At 42.4% G+C, this 22,357-nt stretch overlaps 3 protein-coding genes across 3 annotated transcripts in view; all 3 read right to left on the bottom strand.

Moving 5' to 3' along the window:
* LOC139753892 (uncharacterized) overlaps positions 1-22,357 on the bottom strand; it is a 35,260-nt gene that overhangs the window by 5,956 nt on the left and 6,947 nt on the right. Inside the window, exons 6-13 of the mRNA XM_071670848.1 lie at positions 20,669-20,827; positions 19,898-20,332; positions 18,297-18,346; positions 17,165-17,333; positions 16,460-16,823; positions 6,979-7,079; positions 5,941-6,613; positions 4,164-4,278 (exon numbers count right to left, since the gene is read on the bottom strand). Coding sequence (XP_071526949.1) covers positions 4,164-4,278; positions 5,941-6,613; positions 6,979-7,079; positions 16,460-16,823; positions 17,165-17,333; positions 18,297-18,346; positions 19,898-20,332; positions 20,669-20,827 — 2,066 coding nt within the window. The remainder of the gene's footprint in view (positions 1-4,163; positions 4,279-5,940; positions 6,614-6,978; positions 7,080-16,459; positions 16,824-17,164; positions 17,334-18,296; positions 18,347-19,897; positions 20,333-20,668; positions 20,828-22,357) is intronic.
* LOC139754105 (uncharacterized) lies at positions 1,514-2,660 on the bottom strand. The gene is made up of 2 exons (XM_071671189.1): positions 2,511-2,660; positions 1,514-2,156 (listed from the first exon to the last, which is right to left on the bottom strand). Exons 1-2 carry the CDS (start codon positions 2,520-2,522, stop codon positions 1,653-1,655), a joined length of 516 nt encoding a protein of 171 aa, XP_071527290.1. The 5' UTR covers positions 2,523-2,660; the 3' UTR covers positions 1,514-1,652.
* On the bottom strand, positions 10,176-11,302 carry LOC139754106 (uncharacterized). The gene is made up of 2 exons (XM_071671190.1): positions 11,149-11,302; positions 10,176-10,743 (listed from the first exon to the last, which is right to left on the bottom strand). The coding sequence occupies exons 1-2, from the start codon at positions 11,158-11,160 to the stop codon at positions 10,312-10,314; spliced, it is 444 nt and encodes a 147-aa protein (XP_071527291.1). The 5' UTR covers positions 11,161-11,302; the 3' UTR covers positions 10,176-10,311.

Raw genomic sequence — 22,357 nt, 5'->3', positions numbered from 1 at the left:
CTCTGGCTTGTTGGGCTACTATGAAATTCGTAAGCTGTTCTCTGTCATTTTTGTGGAAGGTGGTGTCAAGGATTCTTTTGCGTGAGGATGTTGTCAGGGGAACAGCGTCGTATACTTTGTTGATATCTGTTGCTACTAATACGAGAGGGAGATTGTGGTCGCTTGAATCCATCCAGGATGTGTTAGTAAGTCCTATGTGCAGAATAGTATGGGGGAGATCGAGTCTAAAGCCATTCTGTGTGGGTGAGAGAGGGACATCCTGCTTGACTCTGTTGTGGATCAGTTTTTTTTCAAGGAATCTGGATAGATCGGAGGAGGGAGAGTCAGGGAGACCTGAAGAATTTTAATACTGATACTATGCTGGCAAGTTTCCAGACTTTTGAGACTTGGTGTATCACCAGGAATAGTTGAAGATGTCTATGGGTGCTTGGATGACTTTTGAGCAGATGTATTTTATTTGTAAGTTTGTTATGTAATCATGTCACGTCAAATGAGAGGGTTCTTTTAATTCTTAATTGCATTTTGAATGTCAGTGGGAATGGAGGGTAAACGAGAAGTTGTGTCGATTTTTCATGATTGTTCTATCTCAGGCTTTGATTAAATTGTGGCTGACTTTGTAGCCGTGTTTCAAGAGTATGTCTGTGTGTTCTTTTAGGAAGAGGGACGCTGTTTTTCTGGGTTAGAAGCTCTTGATGAGCTGGGGCTGGAATGGTATGGGATGTGTGTATTTTGGTTAGTTTTCCTGATTTTGTTGTTGCTGGGCTTCTGGCCGGTAGTGCCATGGAAGGTGTGCTAGATTACCGTTTGTTTTCTAGTGATTAAGTTAGTGACTGGTATTGCTTAAGAGTCATACTGCATCCTGTGGATCTTTCTGACGGCGAGTGGCTTTATCTAAACGTGTTTTATTTTGCGATGTCTGCTCTTTGTGAGGGAGAAGTTTCTACCATCTTTCTCTCTATGTCATTGTGGTATGCGCTTTTAGCTAGCTTGGTAGATGAAGCTGATGAAGTGTGATAAGGCATGATATGGTGATGTGATGCGATCAAAGAGAAGTTGGATCTGATTTCCTGTGTGAATACTGGCCAATCTGCTTTCCTATAGTTTATATATATTTTTTGATGACTGTGGATTGGATGGGTCAGCTGACGTGTGTTATTGGTATGGGTAAGTAGAGTTCATAATGTACTAATGATAATGTGCTTGTCAAAAGCTCTTCTATCAGTATTGTATGTTTCCTTTTTTTCAGTCTTTGGCTACTGTTGGTTTAATAAGAAGTGTATTACTGATACACCTTAAGAAACCAGCTCCTCTAGGGGGTTGAGTGAGGATTGTGAGTAGGGTCACTTTAAGTCGACTTTCAATATCTCAAGTAAGATACTCATCATCTAGATATCTTGAAGGGTTATGTGTAGTTATGAAATAGACTTAATTCCATCTGACCATCAGTGCTGGAGAGTCAGATCCCACAATGATAAGCAGATACAGACACTTGGAGGGGTATGATAGTCAATCATAAATGTGCTCGAACGTTTTAATATGAAAAATTTTGATGTATGATTTTCATCTGAAAGGTATCAATGGAAATTATGTACAAAAACTTAAATTTACAGCACAAAAATCTCACACAGACAAGAGAGCAGAGAGAGGTCTATTTATTCAGCCTTAGCCAGCTGGAAGGGAAATCCATAGGGGCCGTAGAAACCGTTGAGTCCAAAAGCACCTGGGAAGCCAAGTCCGCTGTAGGTCAGAGGAGCTCCAGCAGCCAGTGTGGATGCAGCAAGCACGGGGGCGTGGATGCCGTATGGGTAGAGGAGGGGGTTGATCTTAGGCCTAGCGGCAGCGGCGTCATGGATAGCTTGGAAATCAGCCCTGGCATCAGCGACCTCCTTGGTGTAGTCGAGGTAAGACGCAACGGGACCCTCGTTAGCGGCAGCGGCGTCATAAGCAGCCTGGAAGTCAGCTCTGGCATCGGCGACCTCCTTGGTGTAGTCGAGGTAAGAGGCTACTGGGCCTTCGCCAGCGGCAGCGGCGTCGAAAGCAGCCTGGAAGTCAGCCCTGGCATCAGCGACCTCCTTGGTGTAGTCGAGGTAAGTTGCTGCTGGGGCCTCTTCTTCAAGAGGGAGAGCAGCGGCGCAGGCCACCAAAGCAAAGAGTACCTGTAGACACCACAAGACCTTAAGGTATTAGGTTCTTTAAGGCTAGGCAGAAGCACACTGGATTGGCAGTCGACAGTCATGAGGTAATATGCTAGATTATTCCTTAACTAAAGTTTACAAGAGTCAATTCAAGATAGCCTAACTACTTTGTAGGAAAACGCAGAATAGTGTTATGAATTCTAGTTGAAAAAGCTAAGAGAGTTGCCCTTCATGTTGCTAGACTAATACGTAACACTGGGACTCGGTAACAAAATGAATTAACAAGAGGCCTTGTCCCATTCTATCCTACAACACTGGGTCTTAACACCGACCACAAGAATTAGTTCACGAGGCAAAATCTGGAGGGGAACTTACGAGAGCCTTCATGTCTACAGGAGGTTGTGTGAGCTAATGTGTAGTTGAATGGGACGCGGCTGGCCTTATATACCCGGTGGGACCAGCAGACCGCGATACCACTGTGCCTCATTGTCGAGGAAAATCTGTGGCCAACACCGCGCCCTCTGGTCCATTCCACGCCCTTCCCGCATTCCCTAAGGGAACCTGTCGCAGGTCAAGTTGAGTTAACTGGCTACGCTTATAGAATATAGAAAAATGAAAAGGGAATACTGGAAAGAAGAGGATACTGGAACGGGTGACCTCGCCATATAGGTGTGGTCAGTGGGAGTGCGACAATTTTGGCAACGGTATGGGTACCGTAACACTATAATAACCATGTTCACTGTTGATGTTGTACATAACCTGGTAGCAGATGTTACCTTCACCTTTCGATGATACGATTGGATATATCGTATATAGGGCTAGACAACCTTCTGGTGACTTATTTTCGGACACAGAGGTAACAAGATAGGCTGATCCTCCTATAGAACACTGTTGCCTTTAGCGTGGAAACACTAGTACGGTACACTCGCTTTTGACTGATGGTCCTGGATATTTGAGAAATTACAGAGAGGGTTTTCCGAGGCTGACCCCTGCTTCCACCTATTATTATTATCATTGTTTTCGTTATCATTGCTGAAAACACACGTAATTCACTGACCGAAGAACCCAAAGTTTTCTTTTATTCTTTAGATGTAAGATCAAAGGAAGATCGAATAAGAAGTAGCAAATAACGAAGGACGACTTTCGATGCGTGTGTTCATTGGACACACACACACACACACACACACACACACACACACACACACACACACACACACACACACACACACACACACACACATACACACACACACACACGCACACACACACACACACATACACACACACACACACACACACACACACACACACACACACACACTCACACACACAACCCACGCCAACACACACCTACCTCCATACATACTTACATAAGACTCATAAAGTCTTACAAACACGGTGAAAACTATAAAAGTGATGAATATTCAGTTCCATTTTTTTTTCATTATAATTTCGGTTATCTTGAGACCAATTGCTCCAATATTCTCCTTCAGGCTCTTGACGTAAAGTCTAATAAAAGTCTTTCGATGTCTGGCGAGGCCAGACTTCATGAACTTCGAAGTGGATTTTAATCACATGGCCCCCCAGTCGACGGAGGGAGGAAGGCTGGTGAAATCTCTCGAAGCCTTACATAACCACGAATAACAACAGCCCCTTATATTGCACCGACGCTGTAGACCGACGCCTTAGCATGGATGATGGAGCGAAACTTTGGTCTTCCCTGCGGCTTTACGAGATTGTTTAATCATACCAATATAATAGTCACACTCGACTTGCTCTCCAGCAGCAGAATCCTGTTGATAACCCAGAAAAAACTCTGGAACATGATCCTGCAGGTTACGATTGAGTCCAGAACTTCTTAGAGGTTGCAGAATTCCAGTATATTTTACGTGATCTCAATGCTAAAGATTGTGTTCAGAACTTCTTTGCAGTATTGGAGAATTCTAGTATTTTCATGACATGGATTCGAAATGGGATTTGCGAGTCCCCAGTGATGGATCCAGGTCTCTGTTACCTCATCAGCGGCACCTGAGGAAGAAGCCACCTGACCAGGAGTCATCTTCATGGCTCAAGGCCGCGTCTACGTCCTCTGCTGGGCCAGCTTGTCGGCTGGCCTGCAGGGTACATGTAAGGACGCCCTCACCTTAAACGGCCACCTTAGCGTTGATGGACAACTGTCAGACAGTTTCTTTGGACAAGAGCATCATGTTGCTTAGGTTTCTGAATGTTTTTGTTTTCCTCGGGTGCCCGAGCTTAGAATTCAAATCTTATAAGCAAGAAATGATGCCGTATTAGTGAAATTAAATCCAGTTGTCCAAGGATTCACATTATTTTGTGTTTTTTTGCCTCCCCTTATACATGTACGTGAGTACACACACCCAGAGAAGCGTCTACACTGATAGACAGATACTTAGGAGCCTCCTTGGACGAGGCAGTGCAAGAAATCGGTAGGAGATTTGTCGTCTGTTTATTACATTATGAAACAGAGCAAGACTGATATAACACAGATGGAGAGGCTCACAGGTGTTGTTACGTCAATATTACAAGTTTAGGAGAGAGTTGTGAGGGCCAGATGGTTATGAGGAGCGTGAGGTAGTACTGTGGCCGTGGTGAGCAACATGAACAGAATCTTAGTATCATATTGTACAAGGTAGGTCTTGCCTCATTAGGAAGTGGCCTGTTGTGTCAGCACTTACTATTTTCTAACTTCTTTGGCTTCTCTTTTCCTTTTGTTCAATCTTGAAGATAATTGCCATATTTGTTAAGATATTTTCTTTTCCTTTATTCCTTAGAAAGATATCAGTGTACGTTTGTTATAGGGTATGTAACAGGGGGTTCCACACACGTTGGAATAGCGTCAGGATCATCTCTATCACCTGCAGGTGTTCTTCTGTATCCTGACGTAGTGAGGGAAGACTAGCGGGACGGTTGTGTGCCTGGCAAGACGCACCTACATTTGCAGATTTCAAATAACTTGTAGAAATCGACTTTATAACACGATATAAACTATGGCCTTGGAAGGGTTCAAGAAACCCATTAGATGTGAATATGATGGTTCAAGAAACACCCGGGGTAACAACTTGTGGTGAGAGAGTTGTAGAATGGCTGGATTATCGAAAAGTTAAACATTTTTTGAGATTGTAAGAGAGTCACGTCCAGAGCCTACCACATCACTTGGCACACATCATCAACCCGACAGTGATTACTAACATGGCTAATCATAAAACTCTCTCTCTCTAACACCCAACATTACTCCATCTGCCACATATAGGACACACATATATAGGAAACTATCATTCTATTTATTCTATATAACTATCTATGCTATATAACTATTTATTCCTTACTCTGTGAGATCACTTTAGGGTATTTCGCTGAATTAGAAATCAATGAAATGCTGTATAGTGATGATCTAGATACCTGTATTTCTAACCCCTAAAGTTAGCAACTTTTAGTGTTCGCTGATGGAGTACTGGCAAAAGGTTGGTATGAGTAGAGTCCTTACATCTCGCAAGTATGATAATCACTACTGGAATACTACGAACGATGGGAAATTAAGGGAAAAACGATACTTCGTCATTCTTCTTCGACTTCCAGTGCTGGAAAGCCAAACACCATAATATGTACATTGAGAGGCAGATACCTGGTGGTGTACAAGGAGTGAAACATGAATATTTGCTTGACAGTTTTAATTAGGAAGAAATCTGATAAATGATTTTCATCTGAAAATTATTTATCGAGATTTACAGTAATTGTACTGGACACAAAACTCACACAGACACGACAGTAAACAGAGGTCTCTCTTATTCAGCCTTAGCGAACTGGAGAGGAAGTCCATAAGGAGTGGGGAAACTCTGGGGTCCAAATGCACTGGGGAGGCTGTAGGTCAGTGGGGCTCTGGCAGCCACTGGTGTTCCAGCGATTACTTTAGCTCCAGTAAACACTGGGGATCTAGCAAGCACGGGGGCCTGGATACCGTAGGCGCCAAAGGTGTTGGGGTGGAGGGGAGACATCCTGCCGTCGATGGTGGGGAGGAAATTGTTGTAGAGGGAGAGCCTACCGTCCAGGACAGTGACGGGGGCGGCCTCAGCTCTGGCGGCAGCGGCGCTGTAAATAGCCTGGAAATCAGCCCTGGCATCGGCGACTTCCTTGGTGTCGTCGATGTAAGCTGGTACTGGGCCTTCCTCGGCGGCAGCGGCATCAAATGTAGCCTGGAAGTCGGCCCTGGCTTCGGCGACCTCCTTGGTGTATTCGGGATAAGTGACTTCGGAAACCTTCTTGCCAGCAGCAGCGGCGGCAGCGGCGGCTGCATAGGCTGCCTGGAAAGCTGCTTTGGCTTTCACCACTTCCTCCGTGTCCGCTACTTGGACTGGAGCCTCAAGTTTGGCTTGCTCCACTGCCTCAGGTTCCGCCACGGGGGCGGGAGCCTCAGCAGGAAGGGCGGCGGCACAGGCGGCTCCCACCAAGGCAAGAAGTACCTGAAGACACATCAAGAATTTAATACTTTAACTGGTAAGGTTCGTAAGGGCTAAACAAATGTACACTGGCAAGCAGGTAATCACTTGGCAAGGGAAGAAATTGGAGTATTATAGCAAAACTCATTTTCTTCAATGGAATTTACTGTAATTGGTACAATACCCAGTTTTTGTGAGAGATGATGGTTGAAATCTATCATAACCTATTCGAATATAAGTTGGAAAGTTGGTGTTCTTAACGTTAAACTTAAGCGTAAAAAATTGATATAAAAATGAACAAGAAGCAGAGGGACAGTAGCCTACTACATTTGGTTGAAGCACCGACCAGAAAAATGAGTCTGCAGGGCAAAATATAGAGGGGTACTTACGAGGACCTTCATGTCTGCTGCGTTTGTGTGAGCTAATGCACAGATGAGCGGGTTGCTACCGGCTTTATATACCCGGTAGGACCAGTAAGACGGCGATACCACTGTGTCTCATCGTCAGAGAAAACTGTAACAAACACCACACCCTCTGGGGTCACTCCCTGCCTCCCTACTACACCTCTGAGAGCGACGTGTCACATGTAAAGACGATGACTGTCGAACTTCGTATGGAAAACGTTATGAATATATATGTCCTGACGGTAAAGCTGGTCGATTGATGAGGGTGACACTGTGAGGGTGACACTATGTGGGTGACCTCGACGGGTAGGTGTGGCCAGTGATAGTGGGACAGGTATGGGCCTAAGCATAGGGACGAATCATCAAGTAGAGCGAGTTCAGTAACACTAGCTCAGATGACGTAATGGCGTTGGATGAACTAAAGTCAGTACAACAAGTCTAAAGAAAAAGGGAAAAACAAAGGTGATATAAACAAGAAAACTTGAAAAAATTAAGATTTTTAGTTTTTATTACCTTAGAGGTTAATGAAAGAGAATCAGAAGAGACAAGAGAAAGAATTCACGCAATTTGGAAGAAATGAAAACCTGTCTCTTAAAATTTGCCAGTTCATAGTTGTATGAAAAGACACGAGAGGGTGAAAAAATGCGAGGTTTTAGAGAACTGACGAAAACCACAGAACTTCAGGACAGGTAAAGCTTCGGAGAACCTCAAACCTAAACTGAAATGAATGAGAGAAGAACTGAAGAAGTCTTTGAAACTATTGGAGGAGTTCTACAGAAGGATTTGGCTTAAACTAAGAAACTGCTCTATGCCACAGTTCAAAACTACAGAAAAGGAACAAGGGATACAGCATATGCCATAAAGGATGTTAGTGGAGGACATCTGTTGATAGAACCAGAGAGAAGGAGCTTCTTGATGGAGAGAATATTCTGATGATTTTTAAATGCAAGAGAAAACGAAGGTAATGGTGAACCGGTGGAGGAAATTGAGTAGGTGTCAGAAAATTTAGATTAGAATCACATTGCTTGAGTAATGAGGAGGTGGAAAAGGGCTCCAAAGGGGATGGAAAACGGGAAAGTACCCAGGAGATGAGGAAACACGAGTTGAAATCATATGAAAATAACCCAGGTGGGCCAGGCACAATAAGATGGCTTAAAAGCCTAATCAAAACACTGCCTGGAAACAGGAAAAGACACCATCAGACGAGCGAAAAGCTGCATTTTGTCCAGTTCATAAGAAAGTAGAACAACATGACTAGACAGTAAAGAGGATTTGCAATATTATCCCGCTTAGGAAAGATGTGCGAATGGATGATAGAACAATGATATAAAACACAGGTAGAGGACAAGTTAGGACACTACCAACATGGTCTGTGACGAAAAGGGGAACTAGTGACTGATTTTTCACTCGTGAGATCATGGAAGGGAAAGGTTGGAATGAACAAGAAGAGGTGCCATACTCTCATAGACTTTGAGATAGCTTTCGAAGAAATTGATAGAAATAAACATTGGAGTGGAGTACAAGACCATCACCGTGAATAGATATTGAAATCAACAAGTAATGAAAAATACAAACTATGTTTGTGAATGTAGAGTTAAGAATAGGAAGAATGACAGCGAGCGAATCGAAATGAATATTGGCGTCATACAGGGCGGAATACTGTCTCCTCTTATATTCAATACGGTAATGGTTAAATACTTAAGGGCAATATATATCAGAGATCACTGGCATATGCTGATGACGTAGCTATCATTAATGAACCCAAGATATAGAATTACAAGATGCTTTAGACAGGTGGTCAAATCATTTGAGCAGAATCGGTATAAAGATCAATTATAGTAATACGGACGTGATGACCATTGCTAGAAACTGAGAAGAGGGTGACATATAAATAGATCACCAACGAGTCAGTAATTCTAGAGACTTGAGTGCAATATCTAATGAAGAAGATGTATTGCAAATGGAATTAAGCATCAGAATTATCCAAATGCTGTACCCTATACTAGAAGATCAGAATGCACGACTGAAATGTGGAACAGTGGTATATACCCGGACTCTAAGACTCGTCTTAGTATATGGAGCAAGTGTATGTCCACACACACACACAGCCAAAAGCAGTCCACAGATTCAGGCTGCCAACAAATCAGAGTATGGAGTCTAATAAGACAGGTTACAAGAATGGATAAGAAACACTAAGAGCAGAGAGGCATTGAATGTTACGTATGTATTGATTTTAACTGAAACGAACAAGCTAAGGTGGTATGGCCATGATCGTGCACACCCAGTGTCTCGCCTACATTCCTGTGTCATTATAAGAGATCCAATCCTCCTCCACTGCCTCCCGGGATGGACGTTCAGTTCACCAAGCTCCTCTTTTGTATGATTCTTCCTCTCAAACTATGCGCAATAGGGACACGTCACTACCATTATGAAATCTTCCACTTGTCGTTTCTACATTTGTCGCAGACGCGAGACACTTGCAGTTTTGAAGTCAGGTACATCAAGACAGTCCTCATTCACCGTTAGGTTATCAAGGTCATCCGAGTTCATTCACAGATTGTTACAGTTCACAACAGCATTTGTGAACACCATTAGTGATTAATAGACCGTTATCCCAGCGTTTATGTAAGGGTTATCTGCTTTGCCTCTCCGTTTTTTTTAAACCCCATTTTCTACATTTTTTGCGTTGTTTTCTTTAACTCTTTAACACTTTAACTCAAGATTTTTTCTTTTATTCTTTTTAAATAAAAACTTTATAACTGACATGATTACTGTGGCACACATCTTTAACCTTAGTGTAATCACTGACAAGACATGCATCAAGAGCATGGTCTTCGAACACCCTAAACAATCATGCAGAAATGACATAGTGGAAACTTTTTGAAGTGTAGTCACTTACGATGACTCTGTAAGGTCATTCTACGGCTTGGTACTATGTATAAAGAATCAGTATAACAAAGTGATTACTCTTACTTCGTGCCCGTTTAACTGAAGAATCGTTTTCTGTCCATATATGTCACTGTCTATTGGAGCAATTGTTTTGTAGTGCAGATACTTATAATGGTATATATATCATATAGATACCACAGTTATCTATATCTATAACTGGACAGTCAAATACCACATAATCCATTGATAAGCAGAGACAGACAACCTGGAGGGGTATGATAGTGAACCATAAATATGTTTGAACGTTTTAATAGGAAGAATTTTGATAGAAGATTTTCATTTGAGAAGTTCCTATGCAAATTATCTACAACAATTTGATTTACAGCACAAAAATCTCACACAGACAAGATAGGAAACAGGTATAGCTATTTATTCAGCCTTAGCCAGCTGGAAGGGAAATCCATAGGGGCCGTAGAAACCGTTGAGTCCAAATGCACCGGGGAAGCCAAGTCCGCTGTAGGTCAGAGGAGCTTCAGCAGCCAGGGCGGGTGCAGCAAGCATGGGGGCGTGGATGCCGTATGGGTAGAGGAGGGGGTTGATCTTAGCAATAGCAGCAACGGCTTCAGCTCTAGCGGCAGCGGCGTCATGAGCAGCCTGGAAGTCAGCCCTGGCATCGGCGACCTCCTTGGTGTAGTCGAGGTAAGAGGCTACTGGGGCTTCGCGAGCGGCAGCGGCGTCGTAAGCAGCCTGGAAGTCAGCCCTGGCAGCAGCGACCTCCTCGGTGTAGTCGAGGTAAGTTCCTGCTGGGGCCTCTTCTTCAAGAGGAAGGGCAGCGGCGCAGGCCACCAAAGCAAAAAGTACCTGAAGACACCACAAGACCTTAATGTGTTAAATGGTAAGGTTCCTTAAGATGAAGTACAGTACACTGGCGAGTGGGCAGTTAGTAGTAATCATAGGGTAAAATGAATAGACTGTTGGATTGTACAAGATTACTCCCTAACTGAAATTTGATGCCAATTTAATTTAGAATGATCTTGTTCGTAGGAAAACGAAGAATGATTATTGTCAAAGTTCCTATAGATAAACAAAACGATAAGACTTGCCCTCCGTGTTAATGATAATAGTGATAATGATAATAGTGATAATGATGATAGATTACACAGGAGGCGCGATTGCGATAAATGAACGTTATCCTACAACACTGGGTCTTAACACCGACCACAAGAATTAGTTCACGATTAGTTCAAAATCTGGAGGGGAGCTTACGAGAGCCTTCATGTCTACAGGAGGTTGTGTGAGCTAATGTGTAGTTGAATGGGATGCGGCTGGCCTTATATACCCGGTGGGACCAGCAGACCGCGATACCACTGTGCCTCATTGTCGAGGAAAATCTGTGGCCAACACCGCGCCCTCTGGTCCACTCCACGCCCTTCCCGCATTCCTCAGGCGAACCCGTCGCAGGTCAAGTTGAGGTAACTGGTTTTGCTTATAGACTGTCGAAATATAAAGTTGGGGTACTAAAAATAAGAGGATACTGGAACGGATGACCTCGCCCATATAGGTGTGGTCAGTAGGAGTACGACAATTTTGGCAACGGTATGGGTACCGTAACACTGTATAATCATGTTCTCTCTTGATGTTGTTAGCCTGGCAGAAGTTGTCACATTCACTTCAATGTTTTAATGTTTAGGTAACGACTTGTCTCTCTGAAGATCTGAATACTGAGTGAGGGTGTATGAAGTATGTAGGATATTTGGTGTAACAGTTTAGCAGGAGAACAGTTGATCTTTGTATGGGACAGCAGACATGGTGGAAGGCTTTGTCTTTGTGTCTTCCTGTTTAGGTGTCTGCTGTTTATCAGTGTATACTATTATTATTATCTTTATTATCATCATTATCACTAGTACTGGTAGTAGTAGTAGTAGTAGTAGTAGTAGTAGTAGTAGCAGTAATACTGGTAGTAGTAATAGTAGTAGTAGTAGTAGTAGTACTGGTAGTAGTAGTAGTAGTAGTAGTAGCAGTAGTAGTAGTAGTAGCAGTAGTACTGGTAGTAGTAATAGTAGTAGTAGTAGTAGTAGTAGTACTGGTAGTAGTAGTAGTAGTAGTAGTAGTAGCAGTAATAGTAGTAGTAGTAGTAATACTGGTAGTAGTAATAGTAGTAGTAGTAGTAGTAGTACTGGTAGTAGTAGTAGTAGTAGTAGTAGCAGTAGTAGTAGTAGTAGCAGTAGTACTGGTAGTAGTAGTAGTAGTAGTAGTAGTGGTAGTAGTACTGGTAGTAGTAGTAGTAGTAGTAGTAGTAGCAGTAGTAGTAGTAGTAGCAGTAGTACTGGTAGTAGTAATAGTAGTAGTAGTAGTAGTAGTAGTACTGGTAGTAGTAGTAGTAGTAGTAGTAGTAGCAGTAATAGTAGTAGTAGTAGTAATACTGGTAGTAGTAATAGTAGTAGTAGTAGTAGTAGTACTGGTAGTAGTAGTAGTAGTAGTAGTAGTAGTAGCAGTAGTAGTAGTAGTAGTAGTAATACTGGTAGTAGTAATAGTAGTAGTAGTAGTAGTAGTAGCCTCATTATCATTACCACTTTCATCTCTGATATCATCATTGTCATCATAAAACTCCAAAGAATTCTTCTATAGGGGCTTTTAATTCTTGAAGACTGCGCTACAATCAGCTGCAAGGGAAAGATGGACAGCTTTCAAGTAAAGACTTCTTCGGCGAGAATGTAATCCATTTGTAAAAAAAAAAAAGATATTAATCTATAAGGAATCCAAAACTCTCCAGGGATTAATCGTGATTGCTTATTTACGTGTAAAGGATAAGTTCTGATCCGACACTGAGGTTTACCACAGTCTTGGTCCGGATGGGATGGTACGTCTCATCTTCCACTACGTCTCATCTTACCATATATCGCTCCTGCCCTGGTGGATCTCGCATCAAGGACAGAGTGTACTGGGCCACGAAAGTTGTCACTTCCTCTTAAACCCACTCATCCTTCAATGAATCCCACTCATCCTTCATTGAATCCCACTCATCCTTCATTGAATCCTACTCATCCTTCATTGAATCCCACTCATCCTTCTTTGAATCTAACTCGTCCTTCGTTCCTGATCTGTACCACTGCAAAACTGTGTTCCTCGTCAACAGCACCTTCGTAAGGCAAAAAGGTTTGCTAATTCGACTTTCCTTCAACAGACAAATCTTTTTGGTCCTCAAACACACACAATACCTTTATACTTTAGCCTTTTCTCCTCTCCCTCGACATCATCTGTCTATAGAGACCCTATCGACCGATAAAGCCGCTCTTTTTGGCGCCCAGATTTCATCTCATTCACCTGTGAATGACTCTGTTTCTAATTTGACGCCCCCAATTCCTCCCACTCAAACCATGCCGTCTCCTATCTTCCCCTCGTGCAAGGTGATCCAAATACTCTCTCAAGCTCCGGATGGACAGGGAGTTTGGCTCCTCGAGTCCAAGGGGAGTGTGTCACTGAGTTACCTCCAGTTCTTGCTCGTCTGTTCCGCCTCTTCCTATAGACCCCAGACTTTTCACCCCCCTTGCAAGTATGCCGCGGTATAGCCCATTCTTAAGAAAAGAGATTTCTCTAACCCCTCCCAACTATCGTCTTTCTAACTCCTCCCAGCTATCATCCTATTGTTCTCACTTCTGTTATCTTCAGATCCTTTGAAAATGCTACTCAACCCTAACTTTAGGAAACGCTTAGAATCCCATGCCTTTCCTTCTGATCACCAGAACGGATTTCACGGGTCAAAGCCAATTCTCGTGATCATCTCTCCTATGTGTCTCACTTTTGGTCATTTTCTCTCAGGGAATCTGATGGGACTTGCGTTGTATAACCCTCGAACATCTCCAAATGCGGTGATGGAATGCATCCCATCATGGCATGTTCTGAGGTTAAGCAACGCTTGGAAAACGTACTAGTGTGGACGACTTTAGCAGATGGGGCGTGGTTAGCGGAGGTGGCGGTGTGTCATGGTACAGGAAAAAAAGTTGTAGCGACTTACGAACATTGTACCATAATGATCACTGGTTGGTGGGAAGAGTGCACCCATTCAGAGGTGTCTTATGCTTAATATGAGTTACTATCTCGAATGTCAACCTTTTGCAAATGCAGCCACTTAAGGTATGTTTAAATTACCTTTGAATACAATGTGCTACTCATTTGTGGAAAGATCTCATGTTGTCTATAGGAAATATAAATGAAATGGAAGAATTATTTATTTACATTGAGTGGGGTGATTTCATATTAAGTCTTGAACACCACTCCACCACACATACGTCTGTCTAAATCTACTCTCCCCAGATTTGAACGAATTTTCCTTCCTCGCCTGCGTTCTGGGGCACCGACCCATCTCTCTAAGGTGTTATAGACAACAGTTTAGCATAACACACGACGCCTCTTGCCCAAGAGTCAACCTCCAAGCCGGAGACACTGAATATTTGCTCTGATGTTTCCCTGCGTTCATTCGACAGACAGACAGACACACATACACACAGCATCACCGTTTGGCTTTTAAGTCGCGCTTCGCTTCATGAAGGGAATAATTCTATCGTATGTCTATTTTTCTTCGTGATCTTTACGATGTACATAAAGAACTTCTTTGATCTGCAGTACTGAAGTGCGCGGGGAGTTTCAGTAAAAAGTATTGTATATTTCCATTCAAGTCAATTCTGTGATTCAAGTCTTCTTCTTTTTTTTTTTTTTATACTGAAAATCAATCATAAAGCGATGAATGGCAACGTCTTTTGAACACCGAAAGAAAACGTAAGTTGATTATTTTCATTATAATTCTATACCGCTTTCCACTGTAATACGTACGTCATTTCAGCAAAAATATATTATATCAAACACAGTATGAATAGAATATCATTGTGATATAACAGCACATTTAATCGAAAACTATTAAAAAAAACGAGTAACATCTCTTGAACATCGGAAGGTTAGGTAAAGTCTTTTGTTTTCGTCATGTATTTCATCCAATTGAACATCGAAATACATCACGTCTTAGCAAAACTACGATGTATTTCTGAGAATATATTCATTCAGGCACAGTTAAGGTGAAATATACTTGATGGTTGTCCAGGCGTCAGATATCATATGGGTTACCAGCTCATCCACCCGCCTAGTGTTGGTCTACACCAGGTTCTTATACGGGTGTACCTCCCATGTCCTAGTCCCCCGTGTTGACAAGTTCTTCATATCTAAGATCATCACACACCAGACGGTCAAAGTGAATGTGTCAACGACATAGGATGAAGATGGGGAGGAAGGCATATTTGACCAGTCATTCTAGTGGAGATTAGGGCTTGAAATGTACATCTACATATGATGTTGACAGCTCTCTATAATCAATCAAAACGTATGGGAACTGGTGGCACTAGCAGCAAGAGGAGACTACGTGAATAGATATGGCTTGACTCAAAAACTGACAGGAGTGAGGAGGAAGCATGGAAAGGTTTGTTTAGGGTTGAAGGAGGGCTGAGGAGGTCGTGCTAAGCTCGAAATATGCTGGTCAATTATAAGGGACACTACGTGCTGCCTGCCAGCGTTGATTTAAAGGTGCGCATCATCTTGGAGACGAACAACTACAGTAACGTTCAACATTCTAATCACATAATGTTTATGTTATATTAAACATAGAGTGATGAATCTATTGCTTACGATAAAACCCCACAGTAAAACATTCACGTAAATACATTTAGGAAACATGATGTCCCCAGCTTTTCATGGAGCCGAGAGGGAAGACTTGGACAACGCCTGAGGAGTGTACGAGGATACAGGTGTCTTGGAGGCAGTGTAGTGCTTTGTTGAGGAAGAAATGTTTAAGAAGAGATTAACACGTTGGTCAATTGCTTTATGTTGAGGAGCAGCTGCAGCAGCTGGGACGCCCCAAGTAACAACAGGTCACAAGACTGGCGTCAGAATTGCATTACCGTAACGCGTGTATGAGACTCGCTTCCTCACAGTACCAGATAATATAATGCACGAACCAGAGGACACACACACACACATTAGGACACTCATCTCACATCTGACAACAACGAAACGCTAAGAAGAGACCGAAAACGTGAACATACTTGACATCAGGTCATGAGTGCGACTTAGTGTATATTTCTGATTCGATCGGAGCTATTTGTTTTGATATATTTTTGATATCGTTTGTCCTAATGTATATTAATGTTTAAAGTCGCTCACTGGAATAAAAGTTCTAACCAACGGTTTAAGTACAGAGCTGGACTGTATCACATGTAACATGAACCCAGGAATAATTGTATGGGACGTTAGATATATGCCACACAAGAAGCCCCATTGCTGGACAGCAATAACCAGTTCACAGACTTTGCAATATGTGGAGTTTTACAATGAAACACTCGAAATATATGTGAATAGTTTAATATGGTATCATTTCCATTCTTCGTATCGAGAATTTTAATTGAAAATCCAAAGTTCTAAGAGTAAGCAGGAAGATGGAAATCTTTCGTTTTGACAATATGTATACGAAAGAAATTCATCTACAGATACAAAAATCTCACACAGACAGAAGATGGTAAGCTGGCGGTCATTTACTCTTTTGCTACCTTAAGGAGAGGTAATCCATGCCAGCCATAGGCACCAGGGAGGCCAAGACCGCTGTATGCCAGAGGGGCTCCAGCCAGCAAGGGAGCACGCATACCGAAGGCACCGTAGGGCATGGTGTTGGTGTAGAGGGGAGACAGCCTGCCGTCGATGGTGGAGAGGAGGCCGGTGTAGGTGGAGATTGAACCGTCCAGATCGGTGTCTGGGGCGGCCTCAGCAGCAGCAGCGGCGGCATCATGAGCAGCTTGTAACTCAGCCCTGGCAGCGGCGACCTCCGCGGTTTCCTCAACGGGGGCTGGAGCCTCATCGGGAAGGGCGGCGGCGCAGGCGGCGCCCACCAAAGCAAGAAGTACCTGAAGATACCACAGGACAACGTGATGTATTGATAACCAGCTTCTGTCTAAGTCAAGTGATGATGTACGTTAAAGAGAAGGCAAATCATTGACTGAATTAGTGAGAAGGATTTTGACATGAATCGATCTTGCAACAGTTTTAGGTCCTGATGTTCTAGCTCCTCAAATACGTAGACATATCCAGGTACGAGGGCAGGCAATGGTTTTATACAATGATGTGCATATCGTGAGCGCGTGTGAACATATCTATACAGGAAAAGAGGAAAATAAAGGTATCGACAGTGTACCGCAACCCTGTCACGAAGATCGTTTTAGGAAACAGAGTATAGAGAGGGACTTACGAGAACCTTCATGTCTGCTGCTGTTGTGCGAGCTAATGTACAGATGAACGGGTTCCTCCTGGCTTTATATACCCACCAGGTGGGACCAGCGCCGATATCCCTGTGTCTCATTGTCGCGCTGTGACCAACACCACGCCCTCTGAACCACTGTTTGCCCAACCTGTGTTTTCTAGAGGTATATCAGACTCGTCCAATGAAGGCAGATGCTATTAGTAGTAAGATAACTAGAGAAAACTACTGTATTGCGAGTTGAAATGGTGTTTAGAAAAGGTACAAGGGCGGATGACCTTAGCAGATGGGTGCGGCTAATGGTGGTGGAGATACGGGGCGAAAAAAGAGCATATAGCATCTTGGGAACAACGTACCGTTATCATCACTGGTGAGGTGGGGACAGCACTGTGCACCTGTCCAGTATAGTGAGGGCTGATGACGTCGAACGCAATTGATTGTCTGAATACCGGATTTTTGGCAAACTCAGTCACTTGCAGAAGGTTTGCCTGGCCTCATGATTTAGTTCAGTGATGATTTGGGGGAAAAGAATCCGTGTTTTGTGTATATATATATATATATATATATATATATATATATATATATATATATATATATATACATATATATATATATATATACATATATATATATATATATATATATATATATATATATATATATATATATATATATGTATATATATATATATATATATATATATATATATATATATATATATATATATATATATATATATATATATATATATATAGCTGTTGGATTGGTAGTTTATTGATCTGTGCCTTTATGACATAAATCTATACTGAGAAACGATGGCTCATTGTCACACATAAATCATTATAATATATACACACACACACACACACACACACACACACATATATATATATATATATATATATATATATATATATATATAAAGAGAGAGAGAGAGAGAGAGAGAGAGAGAGAGAGAGAGAGAGAGAGAGAGAGAGAGAGAGAGAGAGACATTTTCATTGTGTCTGTCTGTGTACACATTATTCTTGGCATTATAACTCAAGAACAATAAATAAACGTTAGGAGCCTCATACTTACGCCATAGATACCCCTTATGGAGGCATGTTAGAAGTCTCATACTTACAGCATTATACCCTCAGTAGAGTCATGTTGAAGGATCCTCATACTGCTAACCTTTGTGGAGACATGTTAGGAGCTTCATACTTACATCATGAGCACTACTATGCAGGGATGACGAACTATATAGAGTTCTAGGGTCACTTTTTATCTTAGATTTGTCTGTCAATATGAAAACATTGATCTCTTTTTTTTTAGTGCTTAATCTCAGGTGCACTGAATGAAGGAGAGTTCAGATTTACATTCTGTGTATATTAGGTTTAGACGAATATCATAGCACACCTATAGGTTATATATATATATATATATATATATATATATATATATATATATATATATATATATATATATATAGATAGATAGATAGATAGATAAAGAGAGAGAGAGAGAGAGAGAGAGAGAGAGAGAGAGAGAGAGAGAGAGAGAGAGTGAGTGAGATCGCTCTGGTCTTCATCGCCTAAGACAGTGTTTATCATTTTGTCCGTAGTGGCTTTTACCTGACACTGACGGTTTTGTTGGCCCTTAAAGTCGACGAACTTAAAACCCAAATAACCAACCTCACAAATAGGTCATACACGTTATCAGCAGATTAATCATCTCGCCCTCCTGGCCCTACGACTACCTAACTTGAGGTGGGCCATGAGTTGATATACGTTCCTCATATTCAAACTTTATGCAATTAGACATCTCATATTCGCTTAATCTTATGCATAGATTTATCTATACAAATATCTTCGTAAATTCTGTATCCCTGGTGTGCTAAGACACGAAATCTCAGCCACTCTGTCTGCTGTCCTAAGACGAAACATCTTAGCCAAGCCTAAAGGTAAGAGGAACTTCTTCAGCACCAACATCTAACAGCAACAGCAGTCCACCCATGTTTCCCGAGTGTTTGTGATGTCTTGGCCTCACCATAGCATACGAAAGAGTCGTAAAGGCTGGATTACTGAGATGTAAGAACCTCCAGGGTCGTCACGGGCGTGTATTTCTTCAGAGTACATTGTAGAATGTGGCACTTATCATTAACTAATGGTAATCAGTAATACAAGCAATATCAAGAGAACTTGTTTTCAGTAAGTTATTACATAACTCTCGGGCATTTCACTGAATTAATCAAAGGTCGTTGTAGGATACAGTGATAGTAATATATGTATTCATATTAAGAAGTGTAAATGGTATCTGCCCTGAACTGGTGTCGGACTCTGACTGAAAAGGATGGTAGTTTAGAATAAATCTATCACAGATATAGTATTACCCAAAAAGTGTTATATTACATTATCTGTATGCCTTTCAACGTTTGCCATACTGATCTGAGTTTTTTTTATAGCTTCCACTACCACACACAGCCTCGAAGGGAGACCCAGTAGTCTGTTTCTGTTTGAATTCTTTTGTTTTCATTTGTATTCATATGTAGAAAACCACGATGGCTATATGATTCCTTGTTGACATTTGCTAAGCATTAAAATCGCGTATATCTCAACCTTTCGTAGGCAGGGATTGATATGGATGGAATGTTACAATGAGACGTACAAATGTGTTAACGATTTTTTAATATGAAGAAGTGTTGATTCACAAGACAAGACGGCAGACTAAAGTGTATCATTCTTATTCAGCCTTGGCCAACTGGAGAGGCAGTCCATAGGGGCCGTAGAAACCGTGGAGTCCAAATGCACCGGGGAAGCCAAGTCCGCTGTAGGTCAGAGGAGCTTCGGCAGCCATTGCGGGCGCAGCAAGCATGGGGGCGTGGATACCGAAGGGGAAGAGGAGGGGGTTGATCTTAGCTCTAGCAGCAGCGGCGTCGTAGGCAGCCTGGAAGTCAGCCCTGGCAGCGGCGACCTCTTCGGTATACTCAACGGGGGCTGGGGCGCCCTCGGGAACAACGACTTCGGGGACCTCGTCAGCAGCAGCGGCGGCGGCAGCGGCGGCATACGCTACCTCGAACTCGGCTTTGGCTTGCGCTACTTCCTCAGTGTCCGTCACGGGGACCGGAGCCTCAGCAGGAAGGGCGGCGGCGCAGGCGGCGCCCACCAAAGCAAGAAGTACCTGAAGACGCCAACAAGACTTCAATGGGATGAAATAGTGAGGTTCGTGTGTCTAAATAGAAATATGCGGCAGACATGCCAGAAGATAGAAGACAGGCGAGTTATGTATGGATAGTATGATTCTAAATAAAGTTCCTGTGGTAAGATGGGACACATAGACTCCATGGTATGAGCAATAGAGATTTTAAAGCTTTCTTTTATGCTAACAATCTTGTATTGAACACTGAAGCGCCGTTGAAGTGAATGAACAAGATATGCGGACAGTATCCTACAACACTGGGTCGTAGTACCGACCAGAAGACTTAGTTCACATGTCAACATATAGAGGATGACTTACGAGAACCTTCATGTCTGCTGCGGTTGTGCGAGCTGATGTACAGATGAGCGGGATGCTGCTGGCTTTATATACCAGGTGGGACCAGCGCACCGCCGCGATACCACTGTGTCTCATTGTCGAGGAGAACTGTGGCAAACACCACGCCCTCTGGGCCGCTCCCTACCCTTCCCACACCTCGCACGGGCGCCTCTCTCATACCAAGATATGGTACATGCTCTTTTCATGAGATACATTACAGGAAAATGTTCTAGATGTCGATAGATAATGGGAGAAAATGGGTGCTTTTGCGGGTGACCTTGGCAGGGAGGTGTGGTTCAATAGTACTGGGACAGTTATGGTCAATATTGGGAAAAAGCGACACCAGAGGAAGCAGGACAACATATCATTCCGTTATATTATCATCATCACTACCGTTGTGACGATGGTCATCCTCACCTGAATACACACACACACACACACACACACACACACACACACACACACATTTACACTTTACAACACATGGTTTACCCATTACAAGTAGAGGAAGCAGCTATTTTGAAAGCATAGCCTATAAACACACACAAGCCTAACTGAGGTAGGCAAAAAATTGCGAGTCTTAAAAGTATATTAAACTATTGATAATTATACATATGATGACGAGAATGATAACTATTTGATTGATATTACATACCTTATACTAACCTATTACATTCATCTTCATTATCATAATTGTGGTTATTGACATTATAATCGTGGAGCTGTTTTTTTGTTTACAGTTCATAACATAGGTACGGTGACGAGAGTGGTAGAGGAATGTATACAGTGTCTGTGATTATTCTGAAGATAGATCGATCGTATGTTTTCGCTTCGCTGTATCGCTATGTTCTCGTGAAATGTGTCAGATTAAAGAGTGGATGGAACCTCTCCTGCCATACGGAAGTTTAAAAACATATAGGCAAATATATAATCACTGTTGTCAGGACTAAGTGCAACCTGTACGTTGCTTGATCCAAGAATATTATATGATGATCGGGTAATAATGATACTATCATAGAGTAAGATGAGGGGAAAGTACTTTTAATATGACGGGGATGTCATTCACTGCTTACGCTATCAGGGAAGCCACTTCTAGTGTCAAATAGATTGGTAAGGTGTTGATATCACACAGCCCCTGGGTGGCAGTGCTCTTTTCTGTCAAAAATAAAGTGATGTCTTCAAACAGACCTGAGCGAAAATCTTCAGTGTATGCTTTTACGAGTAAGAAGTATAGACGATTAGGATAAGAGGTGCCTGTTGTCTGCCAAAAAACACTGTAGATGGCGGTAGATTCAGTCATCTACAGTGGTGGGACGAGTTCTTCACACTTGTTCACTGAAGGTTGACGTGGTTCGTTCCTATAATTCTCCTTCGTTTTATAGTAAAATTTTCATATTACAGCTTACATGGTATTCATTTGTTACCAGCCATAAGGTTAGGATGTTCAAGGAGCTTCGTAAATACATCTGTCTACTCAAGCATTGAAGAACATACAGTCCTTTATAAGGGAAAACTGTGTTGTTCCAATGTGGTTCGAACCCCCCAAAAAAATCAACAACGAAATGAAAAAAAGGGTGAGGACACTGTCGTGTTGTCCTTTCTGAGAGAAACTGTGAGTGTTGGAAGTCTATACAAGAAGCGTGGTATGAACTGGCCAGGGTGAGCATCATG

This window comes from Panulirus ornatus, chromosome 16 (assembly GCF_036320965.1).
Source record: "Panulirus ornatus isolate Po-2019 chromosome 16, ASM3632096v1, whole genome shotgun sequence".
Taxonomy (NCBI): domain Eukaryota; kingdom Metazoa; phylum Arthropoda; class Malacostraca; order Decapoda; family Palinuridae; genus Panulirus; species Panulirus ornatus.
The sequence above is the reverse complement of the archived record's forward strand: the minus strand, read 5'-3'. Positions and strand labels throughout refer to the sequence as shown.